The 13,841-nt window shown below is 42.8% G+C and overlaps 1 protein-coding gene across 1 annotated transcript in view; it reads left to right on the top strand.

The window, feature by feature from the left end:
• The first annotated feature begins 14 nt into the window (after positions 1–14).
• ELP1 (elongator acetyltransferase complex subunit 1) overlaps positions 15–13,841 on the top strand; it is a 29,234-nt gene continuing 15,407 nt past the window's right edge. Inside the window, exons 1-14 of the mRNA XM_015849949.3 lie at positions 15–221; positions 371–523; positions 3,221–3,302; positions 4,894–4,974; positions 5,260–5,345; positions 5,957–6,056; positions 6,774–6,864; positions 7,330–7,453; positions 8,012–8,102; positions 8,552–8,782; positions 9,510–9,680; positions 9,997–10,096; positions 11,100–11,282; positions 13,578–13,684. Of these exons, the coding sequence (XP_015705435.1) occupies positions 72–221; positions 371–523; positions 3,221–3,302; positions 4,894–4,974; positions 5,260–5,345; positions 5,957–6,056; positions 6,774–6,864; positions 7,330–7,453; positions 8,012–8,102; positions 8,552–8,782; positions 9,510–9,680; positions 9,997–10,096; positions 11,100–11,282; positions 13,578–13,684 (1,750 nt within the window). The 5' untranslated portion in view covers positions 15–71. The remainder of the gene's footprint in view (positions 222–370; positions 524–3,220; positions 3,303–4,893; positions 4,975–5,259; positions 5,346–5,956; positions 6,057–6,773; positions 6,865–7,329; positions 7,454–8,011; positions 8,103–8,551; positions 8,783–9,509; positions 9,681–9,996; positions 10,097–11,099; positions 11,283–13,577; positions 13,685–13,841) is intronic.

Raw genomic sequence — 13,841 nt, 5'->3', positions numbered from 1 at the left:
CCTGTGCCCGCTGCGGGAGTGATGGCGGCGCCGTGTGAGAGCCGTGTGCCCTGACACTGAGCTCTGCCGACATGAGGAACCTCCGGCTGCTGAGGAACGGTGGCTGCCGCCCCTCCGGAGCACCCGGCAGCCCGCAGGGCTTTTGTCTCGGTGTGGATCATGGCACGGTGTTCGTGGGATCCCAGAGCGGCCTCCTGGAGCTGGACTGTGCCGCGCAGTCGGTGAGAAGTCGGTCAGGGCCTGGCGGTGTGGTGCTGCACTGCTTGGGCTGGTTCTGTAATATGTACCGGATTGTGGTTGGGTTTGTTTTTGTATAAATCAAAGTGAGGTGATACGGTGTTATTAAGCTGTCTGCCTTTCTGTTGTCAAGGTGGTGAGAGAAGTTTCTTTGACTGCAGAGGGTTTTATGCCAGAGGATGGAAGCGGCTGCATCGTTGCTATCGAGCATCTTCCAGAGCTGGAGTGTGTGTGTGTTGCCACGGCGGCTGGAGACATCCTTCTGTGCAACCTCAGCACAAAGCAGGTAATGTGGCAGGAAAAAGAACTGGGGGATTGCAAAGGAAAGCTGAAAGTCTGTGGGCTAGATGTGTGTTTGTTCCATGCCGCTCAGAATAGGTCTTGCAATTACTTAATGATCTTTATGAGAAAAAAAAGAAAAAAAAAATCAAAAAGAGAGAACTGAGGAAAATGGAGAAAGAATGAGTGTCAGAAAAATGAACAGGAAAAAAGATTGGTCTGTTTTGAGGGTCTGTTTCATGAAGTTCCATTGTCAGCATATGGTGCTGGAGAAGCAGGAAGGGGATGAATGTGCTCATCTGGAGGTCATAGTCGCAAACCAGCAAACAGCTACAGTGACCACAAAGAAGGCAACTTCACAGGGTTCTTCTCAGGCATCCTTTTATGCTGGTTGAGTTTGCAGGTGCTCTGTCCCAAGGGAGTAAATAAGCAAGTTTGCAATAACAAGTTTGTCAAAAATAAGTTAATAGCCAAAACTTTCTTGTGGGAAGGGTAAGAATGTAGATTTCGATTAGATATTAGAAGCAAATTTCTCACTTAGAGGGCAGTGAGGTGTTTGCACAGACTGCCCAGGGAAGCTGTAGATGGTCCACCCTTGAAGGCATTCAAGGCTGGGTTGGATGGGGCCCTGAGCTATGTCACATGGGGGCTGGTAGCAGTACCCACAGGCAGTGGTTTGGAAATGGATAATCTCTAATGTCCCTTTTAAGCTAAATCATTCTATGTAGGTTTCTTGACTTCTATTTTGTCAGTCAGTAAGGAATATTATTCTGATATGACTTAGCTGAAGATACAATCAACTTGTTATATTGTGATTTGAAGATTACTTGGGATAAAATAATGGAACTGGAAAACACTGAAGGTAAACTTGATATATCCCAGCTGAGTAAATGGGGCAAAAACTGAGATACTTGCTTTCTATTTTCTCCTCATCATCCAGTTTATACCATCTTCACTAAAATACCGCAGCAGAATCCTCTGAAATTTGCATCTCTCCCTACAGTATCAGCCTAAAAGTATAAGCAGGTGGAAGTAGGTTTGAGATGTCACTGGTTACTTGCAGCTCATCTTTCGGTTTCTGCTTGAGTTTGATTTGTAAATACTACTTAAATGTAAAACCATCTGTATGTGAAAAATGTGCCCTGCATTGCAACTCAATAAACATCATATAAGAATAAAAACTAACAAAAGATGTGACGTGTGTAACTTTTCTTGCACTGTGTGTTAGAGTACAAATTTAACTTCAAAGCTTTTTGGCTCACTTTCTTGATTATAAACTTGTATACTTTTGGTTCAGTTTGGGCACCAAAACAGAAGACTTGATTACTCTCCTTGTTCTGAATCCTTTTGCATGTGGATGGTAGTTACTCTGTATACCACTGTGTGTTCACACTCTGAAAAAAGTGTGCTACCCAAGCTTAATTTCTTGAATAGAATTATCTTGCTATTCGTAATAATTGTTCTGTTCCTTAGTCTTTTACAATTCAGGGTAACAGTGAAGTGGGTGGAGATTTTCTGTCACACTGTTGATTATACACCCATAATGGCTCACAGAATCACTGAAGGGGTTGAAAGAGAACTCTGGAGGTCATCTAATCCAAAACCTCTGCTAAAGCAGGTTCCTTATAGTAGGATGGATGCACAGGAAGGTGTCCAGGCAAGTTTTGGATATCTCTAGAGAAGCAGACTCCACAGTGTCTCTGGGCAGCTCATTCCAGTGCTCTGTAACCTTCAAAATAAGTGTTTTTCCTCATCTTCAGATTGGACTGCATGTGTTCTAGTTTGTTCCCATTTTTCCCTTGTCGTGTTACTGGGCACCACTGGAAAGGTCCTGGCCCCATCTTCTTTACACTGTACAGGCACATCCAGGTACGCAAGTTCATAATTACATGTGTCTGTGGTGGGAAGAAGGAACTCTTGCCAAAGACGAGATAGTTCAGTAAGTTACTGATCACCAGCTGATCACGTGCATCTGATCGCATTTTCCAGTCAAATTTGTAGCATGTGGTTTTCCATAAAAGGTTTTAGAAATACTAACCCCATCCTTAACTCTAAAGTTATTTGAATTCTCAACAAAAGTAAGAACTTAGACTCATTTCAGATGTGCTTCATACATGATTTCTTATCTGTCTTTTTACTGTTTGGTTCATTCTCTCTATCTGGCCACCTGAGTGCAGTATCCATAGTATGTAAGTCCCATTTCATATGCAGGAACCTAGATATTCCTTGGGTTATTTCTGCACAAAATGAGGTCTTCTATCTGGAATGAGTCTTCCTGGAACGAAATCCCCTTTTTACCTCTCCTGGGTTGGATCTCGTCTGAATTTTAGAATTGTTTTGTCCCAATTTTTTGTAAACTTATTTAGAGCTTGTACAGCTGTATACACTTGTCATATTTAATATCCACAAGCAGCTTTGGGATCAGATTTTCAATGGATATGGGGCCTCTTAACTGTTCAGTGGAATTTTGTAGGCAAGGTCAGTTACATATGTTATATCCATAGATTTTTCTGGCTTGTTGTATGAAAACATTATAGAACCATCTTTGATTAGAAACGTTTCTTTCAACACAAAAAGTGAAATACATCTTCTGACTTCTTTAACCATGAGAGGATTTCCCACAGACAGTGACTGACAGCTTTTGTGCTGTGATGGTGCTATGCTGGTGTTCTTGCTCATCTGTGATCTTAATTCTGTCTTACAGGTGGAATGTGTTGGAAGTGTGGACAGTGGCCTGAGTGCCATGAGCTGGAGCCCTGACCAAGAGCTTGTTTTGCTTGCAACAGGTAGTAACAGCTAGTAAGCTTTCTGCCCTCTGGCATGAAATTTTGTGATGCAAATGTAGAATACAGTTGATTTTAAGACATGAAAAGCAAGATATAGTTACAAAATCGGGACTAAGATACAAGGAAGCAAAAAAAACCATCACATGATTCTATATATTAGGTTTTGTTTAATTATCACTGCAGTGCATTGATGGTCCTAGCTGAAGCTGTTCAGGTCCAGAAAGTGGAGCTTTGTAGAGAACAGTTTTGCATTAATCTTTCAGGTCTTCACTGGAGGTGTATTTTCCATGCTACCCTAAAATGTAAATACAGGGTTCTAAGTCCTTTTGATTGCTTAATAACAAAAATTTTCTTGTCCTGTGAGAAGAAATATCTGAATTAAAAGCTCAACTTTATTGACTGGAGACACAGATCTGTAATAAGTTTCAAGCAAAACAGAACTTGTGGTTGTTGGGGAACTCTGGAGATCACCTATTCCAACAAAAAACCCCAAACGGCACATTTTCTTACATTTAAATGGAATTGTTTTTCAGTTCCATTTTGTGTTCATTGCCTCTTTGATACCACTAGTAGCCTGTCTTGTCTTCTTTCCTGCACTCTGCCTCTCTGTTCCTTCCCTCCTCTATAAGATGTTGATGCACACCAGTAGTTCCCTCAGAACCTCCTCTTCAGAGAATTTTTTTTTCTTAGCCTCTCCCCATCTGTCTGATTCTCCAAGATGTTAATAATCTGTGACCATTTTCTGAACCCATTCCTCTATGACAGTGCTTGCTGTGTACAGGTAAGCCCAGAAATGGAGCCAGTGCTCCTTTCCATCCAGTTGGTTCCCACATCTGTCATAGTTCCTGATGTGCAGGACTTGGATTTTCTCCTTGTTAAACTTCGAGTTTCCTGTCAGACTCTCTTCAACGTGCATCATTGTGGCAGCACAACCTCCTGCTCTACCTGTCATTCTTCCCAGTTTTGTGCTTTCTGCAAACTTGGCTAAGAATCTAGTCATTTAGGGCACAAATAAAGATGTTAAACATTAACCCAAGGTCTAGCAGTGGTGATGTGCTACAGGTGATGGGCCTCAAGCTAGGTTTTTTGCCATTAATAATAAGCTTCTGGACATGGCAGTTCAGCTGGTTTTGAGTCCACATTCTCTACTGATCAATCTATGCCATCTTTCTTGAATTTTTGAGTGATGTGGAAGACAGTGTCAGAGGCCTTGGAAGAGTCAAGATAAATAACATCACCTGATCTCCCCATATCCAGAAGCCAGTCGCATGAGTTCAGTTTCATAAATTCATGCTGACAGCTTTTCGCCTTTTTCTTGTCTTAAGTAAAAATGTTTAAGAAGTGCCAGGTACTTATTTTGAAAGTGGAAAGAAGTAAAGGATAGTCTAGGAAATATGTTTCTGAATACAGACACTTTAAGGTGTCCTTTTCCAGTCTGAGATTTTCATTTTTGAGGGATGTGTTTTGTTTTTTATCATTAGAAATGTTTCTGTGTTGTCTATCACAGAATAACAGGATAATTGAGAGCATTTTTTAAAAAAATCTGCTGAAGATTTAATTAACTGTATTGTATTTGATATCTCCCCTGCAGGTCAGCAAACACTCATAATGATGACAAGAGATTTTGAACCAATTACTGAGAAGGAAATCCACCAGAATGAGTTTGGGGAAGGTAAGAGATGCTTGAAGTCAAGTTGCTGAGACTGGTTGCATTGGTGTGTTGTGAGCATATATAACGAGCAGAAGTGGAGTACTTACTAGGGCCAGCAAAGCATTTCACATTATGGGGGTGCTGAAGAGCTGGAAGGGAATGCCAATATGAACTTGTCAGTGGAAATTCAAGCAATTTTTTAGAGTTAAACTTGGTGGGAGCAGGTGGCATGGTGCTGTAGTCGTTTACCACCCTTTGCAAAGTAATTCTGTAAATCTTTGACTACAATGATTATTTCTTCCTCAGGAAAGTTTATTACTGTTGGCTGGGGCAAAAAGGAGACACAGTTCCATGGATCAGAGGGAAAACAGGCAGCTCAGCGCAAGCAGACGGTACTGTGCTAGTTTTCTTGTGTTATGCTTGTGCTCTCTGCAGAGAGGACGTGTATAAAAAGAGTTTCTGATATTTCTAGTTGTCCCTATGTGCTCCTTTTGTTCCTATTGTCTGAAATTCAGCATTTTATCCTCCTTATAAATCAGAACAGCAACTGGAAGTACATAAGACTGGCTCATATAGAGCTCAAAGCAAGATTTGCAAGATTTAGTGCTTTTGCATGTAAAGCCTCATGGCAGACATGGTTGACTTTTGCTTTTTTTTTTTTTTTTGCTATTTTTTAAATCAAATTATCTGTCTGATCAAAATCTGTATCACTAGTTCAGCTGAGGAGAAATGGTGATGATTTTTTCTCCTTGGAGTCAAGAATTTAAGGATTTGAGCTACTGAATATTACTAGTCACGTGGAGTGACTCCTTGTGCCTGCAGGTTTTAGGTCTTCGCTCCCCTGTCTGAGGCTTCCTAAAATTATTGAGTAATGAATTCTTAACTTCGCAGTATTATGATTGTTTAATCTGTTGACTTCATGTCGAGGCTCTTGAAAGAGCAGCTTGGCTGTGTAAGTAGGCAAAGCCAGTAGTTGCCTTTCTAAGCTTTTGTGTAACTTCAGGAAGTGTTACCTGCTTCATCCTGGGATGATGGCAAGCCTCGGATGACGTGGAGAGGAGATGGGCAGTTCGTTGCAGTGAGTGCTGTCTGTCCAGAGACAGGTATGGGATTAGTTTCATTGTAATAACAACTTGTTTAAAAGGCTTTTTAAGTGGAAATGTGACAAGGCAAGGACCAGCTAATGTTCATAATCTCTTGGCCACTTAAAATCAGAAATCTGAACTAATGAATTATTTCTTCCTCTATTTCGATCTCAAAGATATGTAAAAAAACTTTTAATATACATGATGTTTTGAAAACTTTTGAGCAGTCTGACTTCCAGACCAGTGAGAGGCCAGGAGAAATTACTACTGAGCAGTTATTACCCAAACTGCTTTTTTTCACCAGTTTAAAGTTATTGCTCAAACTCTAAGTAGTATGTAAGAGGCTCCTAGTGCCAAATGGGTCTGTTTGGCTGCTGTGGTACTCAGTCCCTCATAGTAAGAATTCAGCCTTGCACGCTCATGTTTAATTACTGGTAATGTTTTTCCATAGGTTTTGCCATAAAGTCAAAGAGATAACAAGCACATACATTTTTTTAAGACCGTAATTGTTATCTTCCATGATTAATATTACTGAGAAGTAATATTAGATACCACTATCTACCACTTAGATACCACTAAGCTACATCAGACTGAAATTTCTACTTCCTTGTGTAGAGTTACTTGATTACTGTGGGAGAGCAGCCTGAGACATTGGAAGTTCTGATGTGCTGTTATTTAAGAGTCTCTTTGTATTGTTTTCTCACACCCTTTTCTCCCTGCCTTTTCAACCTGTAGGTGCTCGAAAGGTTCGAGTATGGAACAGAGAGCTCATGTTGCAGTCAACAAGTGAGCCTATCTCAGGATTAGAACAAGCATTGGCCTGGAAGTGAGTAGCAGTGTGTGCAGGCAATAGACTGCTCTGGCCACATTCTTTGCTTAGCATTTATTTAATTCTCCGGTGTTAATTTTCCTAGAACTTTAATAAAGCTTGATCCAGCATGTGGACCAGAAGGTCCTTTAAACCCTGGAAAGAATAATACTTGCATTGCAGTTTCTGTGTACTGTCTCAGTGTCAGATGTTTTGGGATTGGACTGTATAAATAGGAATATTACAGGGGCCTTTTCCTGTACTGACATTTAGTTGCTCACCTGAAGATGTCAGGAGCTCTAGGGAAATGTCTTTGCTGCACCTATGGCTTTGTCTCAACAGAGCTGTGGAAAATGGTGCTCTGCTGTCCTTTTCTTGATACCTTGTGTGAAAACTTTGTGTCTGGAGAAGATGATGTTTAAAGTGACAGTTTTGATTGAGCAACTGAATTTTTGTTTTACTCATCTATTTATTTTTTTTAAGGCCCTCTGGAAACTTGATAGCATCCACACAAGAAAAACCCAACAGACATGATGTGGTTTTCTTGGAGAAGAATGGACTTCTACATGGGGAGTTCACCCTTCCGTTCCAGAAAGGGCAAGTCAAAGTAAGTGCTCTGTCTGAGCTTCTTTGATTAGGCTATAGTGAAAGGGAGAACTAGATCATTTTCACTATCATTGGAGGAAATTGTTAATATTGCAGTTAGTGCTGATCCTAGTGGGGGAAAAAAAGGTGGTCTTTGCTTTTAGGCCTGAAAATAGAACTGAAGATGCAAAATCCTTTGTAGGCTCTAGTACAGAAATATCTGGGGGGTTGTACGCCTGAAGCTTTTCTCATCTCTGTATGCTTTCTATCAGACAAATGCTTCAGGAGTGCTCTTCTGGATGTCAGCTTGTGTAGGCAGATTATTTTTCAACACTGAGGAGAACTTTGCATTCACATGTGGGATTGTGTCACCTCCTTAGATGTGTAGAACTGCTGTGATGGGTTCTGCTTTGAGACACTGCTCTGGCTGCCAGAAGCTTCACAAGTGCAGTGTTAGTGCAACTCTTGTACTTTACATTGTTGAAAGGAAGAAATAACTGGTGGTCTTGCAAATCAGTCTGGAGTACCCACAATGTGGAGCTGCAGCAGTACCCTGTAAAAGCAATGCTTGTTTCTGCAGGTTAATGAACTGATTTGGAATGCTGATTCCACGGTCCTGGCTATATGGCTGGAAGAGCTGAAGAATGTAAACTCCAACCCAAACAGTTACGGTGAGAGGACTATGTGAAGATACAGATTTTACAATTGCCTATGAACTTGCCTAGAGTGGGTTATTTACAGGAATAGAGACTTTGGGGGAGGCTTACTGAAAGCTTTGAGGTCCCTCTACAGCTCAGGAAGAAATGCTAGTTCAGCTTGAGCTTGAAGCATCTTCCATGTTGCTGGATTTAGAAGTGATATTAACTGTTTATGACGCCTTCCTAAAACTATGGGTGCCTTCTCACAGTGACTAGGTGGAGGAATTCTAAGATTGATTCTTCTGAGAAAAATCTGTGGTTAATATCTTTTATATTTCTGGGTGTTGCATGACAGAGCACATGGGCTGGAGGGGTAAAACTTATTTTCACTGCAGTTTTTTCCATCTGCACAAGAGCATGCTAGGGAGCATTTGAGATGGGTTTGAAGCAGTAGTCTCTGGTAACCATTTCTTTATCTATAGTCCAGCTGTGGACTACAGGGAACTATCACTGGTACCTGAAGCAAAGTCTGCATTTTGGTAACTCGGAGGAAAATAAGTTGGTGTCACTGCTGTGGGACTCAGTGCTTCCGTATAGACTGCACATACTCTGCCAGGGTTGGCATTACCTCTTCTACGACTGGCACTGGTCTACAGATCGTGGAATGGGAGAGAATAGTTTGCATATGGCAAATGTGGCTGTCATAGATGGAGGTAAGCAGTGGGACTCCTTTGCAGATAAAGGAAGTTTCATGGCCCTTTGAATGCAAGCTATTGGAGATTATGGTAGTACTGCTGTCTTCTGTTTATGCAGTGCTTTTTACTGAGGGGGACATCTGATATTGGGGACAGTTTCAGAGGTGGTTTAATGGGATTACCTGCAAGGGGTGCAGCAGCTGTATTTTCATAGAATCATAGAATAGTTTGGGTTGTAAGAGACCCTTAAGATCATCTGATTCCAAGACCCTTGCTGCTACAGGCAGGGACACCTCCTTCTAGACCAGGCTGCTCACAGTCGCATCCAACCTGGGCTTGAATGCTTCCAGGGAGGGGGCACCCACAACCTCACTGGGCAACCTCTGCCAGTGTCTCACCACCCTCATGGTAAAGAGTTTCTTACTAATGTCTGGTCTAAATCTGCACTCCTCCAGTTTAAAACCATTTCCCCTTGTCCTGTTGCTACATGCCCTTTTAAAAAGTCCAGCACCAGCTTTCCTGTAGGCCCTTCAGGTACTGGAAGGCTGCTGTAGGGCCCTCCTGAGCCTTATCCTCCAGGCTGAAGAACCCCAACCCTTTCAGCACTGTTGTTACATCAGTGCATTGTTAGGACATTGTTAGGACATCTTAGTTTGTTCTTGAGCACTGTTTCTATATTCAGTGGAGAACTCCAATAACATTTGAACTGTGTTACAGCTTGATTTGTTTCTCTTTTCTTCTGCAGCTAAAGTACTTGTCACAGCATTCCAGCATGCTGTAGTGCCTCCACCCATGTGCACCTATGAGCTGCAGCTCAAGCAGGCAGTTAATCAGATTGCATTTCACACAGATCCCAAATGTAGTGGAGACATGGCTATCCTGGATGCTGATAACAAGATCTACGTGTACAGATATGGTGAGAGCATGTTGTACTGCCTTTTTAAAGGAAACCATCTCTCCTTGAGAGTGGCGTAGTATTTGATATCCTTTTCACAAGGGGCAGTTGCTGTTATCTCAGTGGGTTCTGTACTGTAACATTATGAGGTAGTTGTGTTCCACAAGGTAATCGCTAATTAATTGTTAATGAGGAGTAGGTGGTGGTTGTGCATGTAGGTGTGGTATATTTCGACTTTCATAACTTCATGTGACATCTGTTTTTCTCCATAAGAGTGAAGATGGAAGCAGCTCAGCTGGAAAGATGTATAACTTCTGCTTTGTTCTGTGTTTACTAGGTCAGAGCATGGTGAAGGACCCCACTGTCAAGTTAGGAGCTATAGGTGGAAATGGATTTAAAGCAAATGTGGAAATGCCACACCTGGATAAAACATACAGGTAATACATAACTACTGCAACCGCAGTGGAGAGAAAAAGACTGTGTCTGGTTGGCTTGTTTAGAGGTCACAGCTGTGACCTCTGTCTGAAGCTTTTGAAGTACTTGTCTGGTAACATGGCTTCATTGTACTGAGCCTGTGGCTTCAGTTAGGCTTCAACCCCTAGGGCTTGCACAGTGCAGTTGATAGTTTATTCTTAGTCCTTTGACTGAGGTCTTGGTCTATCAGGAGTGGTGACAAATCGCGGAAGGGAGCAGTGTTTGGCTGTAGTACTGAGATGGACCAGAAGAAGGACAGGGAGCAGGACAAACAGACAAAGAAAGGCCCAGGAAAAACAACACAGTTGTAGAAGCAGTAATGACAGGAAAGGGCATGGAGGGATTGAGATAGAGAAAGGTCAAGTTTAAGACAGAGATGGAGGAAGAAAGTGTGTCCAGTGATGGGCAGGAGGACTGAGAAATGGAGCAAGGCAAAGTATGTCTGGGGAGCAGGTCAGGTGTATAGAGTGGGAGAAGTGGGCAGCCAGTTGAATAGAGGATATAGTGAGAAACACTGTGATGAGAAAGGGATAGAGAGACAGAGCACAGAAAGGGACAGAAAGTGGCACATGGTTCAGATTGGATGCCAGGAAAAATTTTGTTAGTGTGAGGGTGGTCAAAACAGTTGGAAAAGCTTCCTAGATAGGTGATCAGTGCGCTATGCCAGTCACTGTTCAAAAAGCATTTAGATAATGCTCATGGCGGGGGGGTTGGAACTAAATGATCTTTAAGATCTCTTTCAACACAAACTGTTCAATAATGCCCTCATGCTTTAATTCTTTATAACTCCAGAAATCATCAGGTAGTTGGACTGGATGATATTTGGAGGTCCCTTCCACATCAACTATTTTATTCTATTGTAGTTTTTATTCTGTTCTAAGTCCTTGGCCTTCTGCAGTGTGGTTCTTAATGTTGCCTGCTGAAATCAGGTTCTACCTGCTTACAATCTCTTTTATTCCATGACAGAGTTGATCTAGGCAGCAACACCAATGAGGCGATGAATCCTCTGGGGCTCCGTTTTCTGACCTGGCTGCCAGATGACAGCTTCTTGGTGGTTGGTCAGGATCAGCAAGCTGCCCAGTCTGTCCTCCATCATCTCACTGCAGCACCTCACGTAACTGGAGCTGAAGAAGAGCACCTCAATTTACGGTACTAGAGATCTGTCAGTAATGGGTGTGATCTGAGGGTGCCTCTGGACAGGATTTAGAGGAAATTAAGTCTCTCATGTGTCCTGGAGGCTGTGGGGTGGATTTTTGTGTCTTCCTGCAGAAGTAAAAAGTAGCTAATGAAACTGCCTATTATGCATGTAGTTCCAGTGCTCACAGCCAGCTTGACAAGCTAACATGATGTGCTAACATGCCTGTATTGGTAACAAGATACCTCTGGACTTCAGACAAAGGAGCAGGCCTCTGAACTCTGAGAATGATTTTCTCTCTTTACCCTTTATCCACTATTACCACTGTCTAGAGAGCACTGGTAGCCCTTGTTATTCCTGTCCTCTACTGCTGGGCTTTGTGCAGTCAGAGCAGAAAGAAAGTCAAATGGACTGAGGTTTTGAGAGTCACTTTTTTTAGCACTCACACAACAAAAGCAGTTTGCATATAAACATGCTGTAGGTATGCAGACAGTGGCTAGGGCAAATGCCTGTTGTCTTAAGTTGTTGGTGCTGTTCTTTGCCAGTCTCACCTGACACAGGTGTGAAATGAATAGACTGCAAGGAGCTGCCTCTGAAAAGCAGACCATGAACAGGTTGAGAGTTTGTGGGTAAAAATCTGGGACCAGACTGATAAAGGACATTGTGGTTGGGGTCTACTTTGGGCCTCCTGATCAAGGAGAGCCTGTTGAAAAAGCCCTTCATGCTTCATCTACAAGAAGCATTGCATTGACAGAATCCCATTCTGTTGGGGGATCTCAACTGACTGGATGTCTGCTGGGAAAACAAGGCAGCAGGTTGTAAGCATTCAAGGGTCCTGAAGAAGCCTGGAGATGTTGCTACCAAGCCACTCTCCATCATATTTAGAAGGTCATGGCTGAAGTCCCCAGTGACAGGAAAAAGGGATTCGTCACTGTGAGTCTTAAGAAAAGTAGAAAGGAAGACCCAGGAAACTACAGACCAGTGAGCCTTGCATCTGTGACTGATAATGACAGAAGATAATGAGACAGGTCTTCCTGGAAGTTATGTTAAGGCACATGTGAGACATGGAGGTGATCTGAGACAGCCAGCCCAGCGTAACCAAAGGCAGGTTGTTCCTTGCCAGTCAGGTGGCTTGTGATAAAGGGACAGTATCAGTGTACAAAGGAGAAGAAACTGATACCATCTACCTGGACTTTTGCAAGGCCTTTGACATGGTCTCTCACCACATCCTTATCTCTAAATTGGAGAGATTCATTTGAAGACTTTATTATTCAGTGGATAAGGAATTGATTGGATGCTTGCAGACAAAGGGTTTTGGTCGACAGCTCCATGAATGGTGTCCCTCAGAGGTACTTTTATCAGTGATGTGGAGAGTGAGACCGAGTGCACCCTCAGCGAGTCTGCTGACAGCACTGTGAGCTGAGTGGTGCAAGTGATACAATAGAAGGAAGGGATGCCACCCAGAGGACCCATATAAGCTTGAAAAGTAGGCCCATGTGAGCCTCAGGTTCAACAAGATACTGCACTTGGGTCAGGGCGGTCTGCAGCATGAGTACAGTCTGCAAGAAGTATTTGAGAGCAGCCTTTTAGAGAAGCTTGGAGGTCCTCATGGATGAAAAGCTTGACAGTGTGCTTGCAGCACAGGAAGACCACCGGTATCCTGGGCTGTATCAGAAGAGATGTGGCCATCTGGGCCAAAGAAGTGGTTGTCACACATTGGTGTGACCTTGTTAAAAAAAAAGCCTGCTTTACTGCATCCAGGCCTGAGGCCTCAGGATAAGGAAGAAATTGGATGTGGGAACAGGTCCAGAGAAGGGGCCATGAAGATGATCAGGGGGCTGGGGCACTTCTTCTATAAAGAAAGGCTGAGGGAGCTGGACTTATTCAGCCTGGAGAAGGTAAAGCTCAAGGGAGTCCTCGTTATGGTCTTCCAGTACTTCAGCTTGTAAACAGGAAGGAAATCAGCGTTTCACGTGGTCAGATAGCAACAGGGCCAGAGGGAACAGTTTTAAACTAAAAGAGTAAAGATTTGATTAGATACGAAGAGATTTTTTTTTTTTTTCTCAGAAGGCAGTGAGGCTGTGGAACAGGTTATCCAGAAAAGCTGTGGATGCCCCATCCCTGGAGGCATTCAAGGCCAGGTTGGATGGGGCCCCGGGCAGCCTCATCTGGTGGTGGGCAAGCCAGCCTGTGGGCAGGGGCTTGGAAATGGATGATCTCTAATATCCCTATTAATCTAAATTGTTCAGCGATTCTAGGTTGTCTCTCCAATTACTCTGACATTCTGTGTCTTTTGTATCTTCTTCTAGCTTGTCTCTGCCTGTAGGTGGAGAGGTGATCAGCCTGTGCTGCAGCCCAGTGATGAAAACTGTAGCTCTACAGCTGGCTGATAGACAGATCCTGAAGTACCTCTGGGGTAAGGTGATCTCTGTTAAGGTGCCTGGTCTGAGGTCTAGTTGTTAAAAATGTATTAAAAGGTTTAATGACAAATTGTCTTGCTCTGACAGTGGGTGACTCATGCTAGTAGTTGATGCAGCATTTCATGTTCTCTCTGCTCATAGAAATTGATGGAA

This window comes from Coturnix japonica, chromosome Z (assembly GCF_054131305.1).
Source record: "Coturnix japonica strain WE chromosome Z, WE-NBRP24, whole genome shotgun sequence".
Taxonomy (NCBI): Eukaryota; Metazoa; Chordata; class Aves; order Galliformes; family Phasianidae; genus Coturnix; species Coturnix japonica.
Note: the sequence above shows the minus strand (reverse complement) of the source record. Positions and strands in the feature narration are given on the sequence as shown.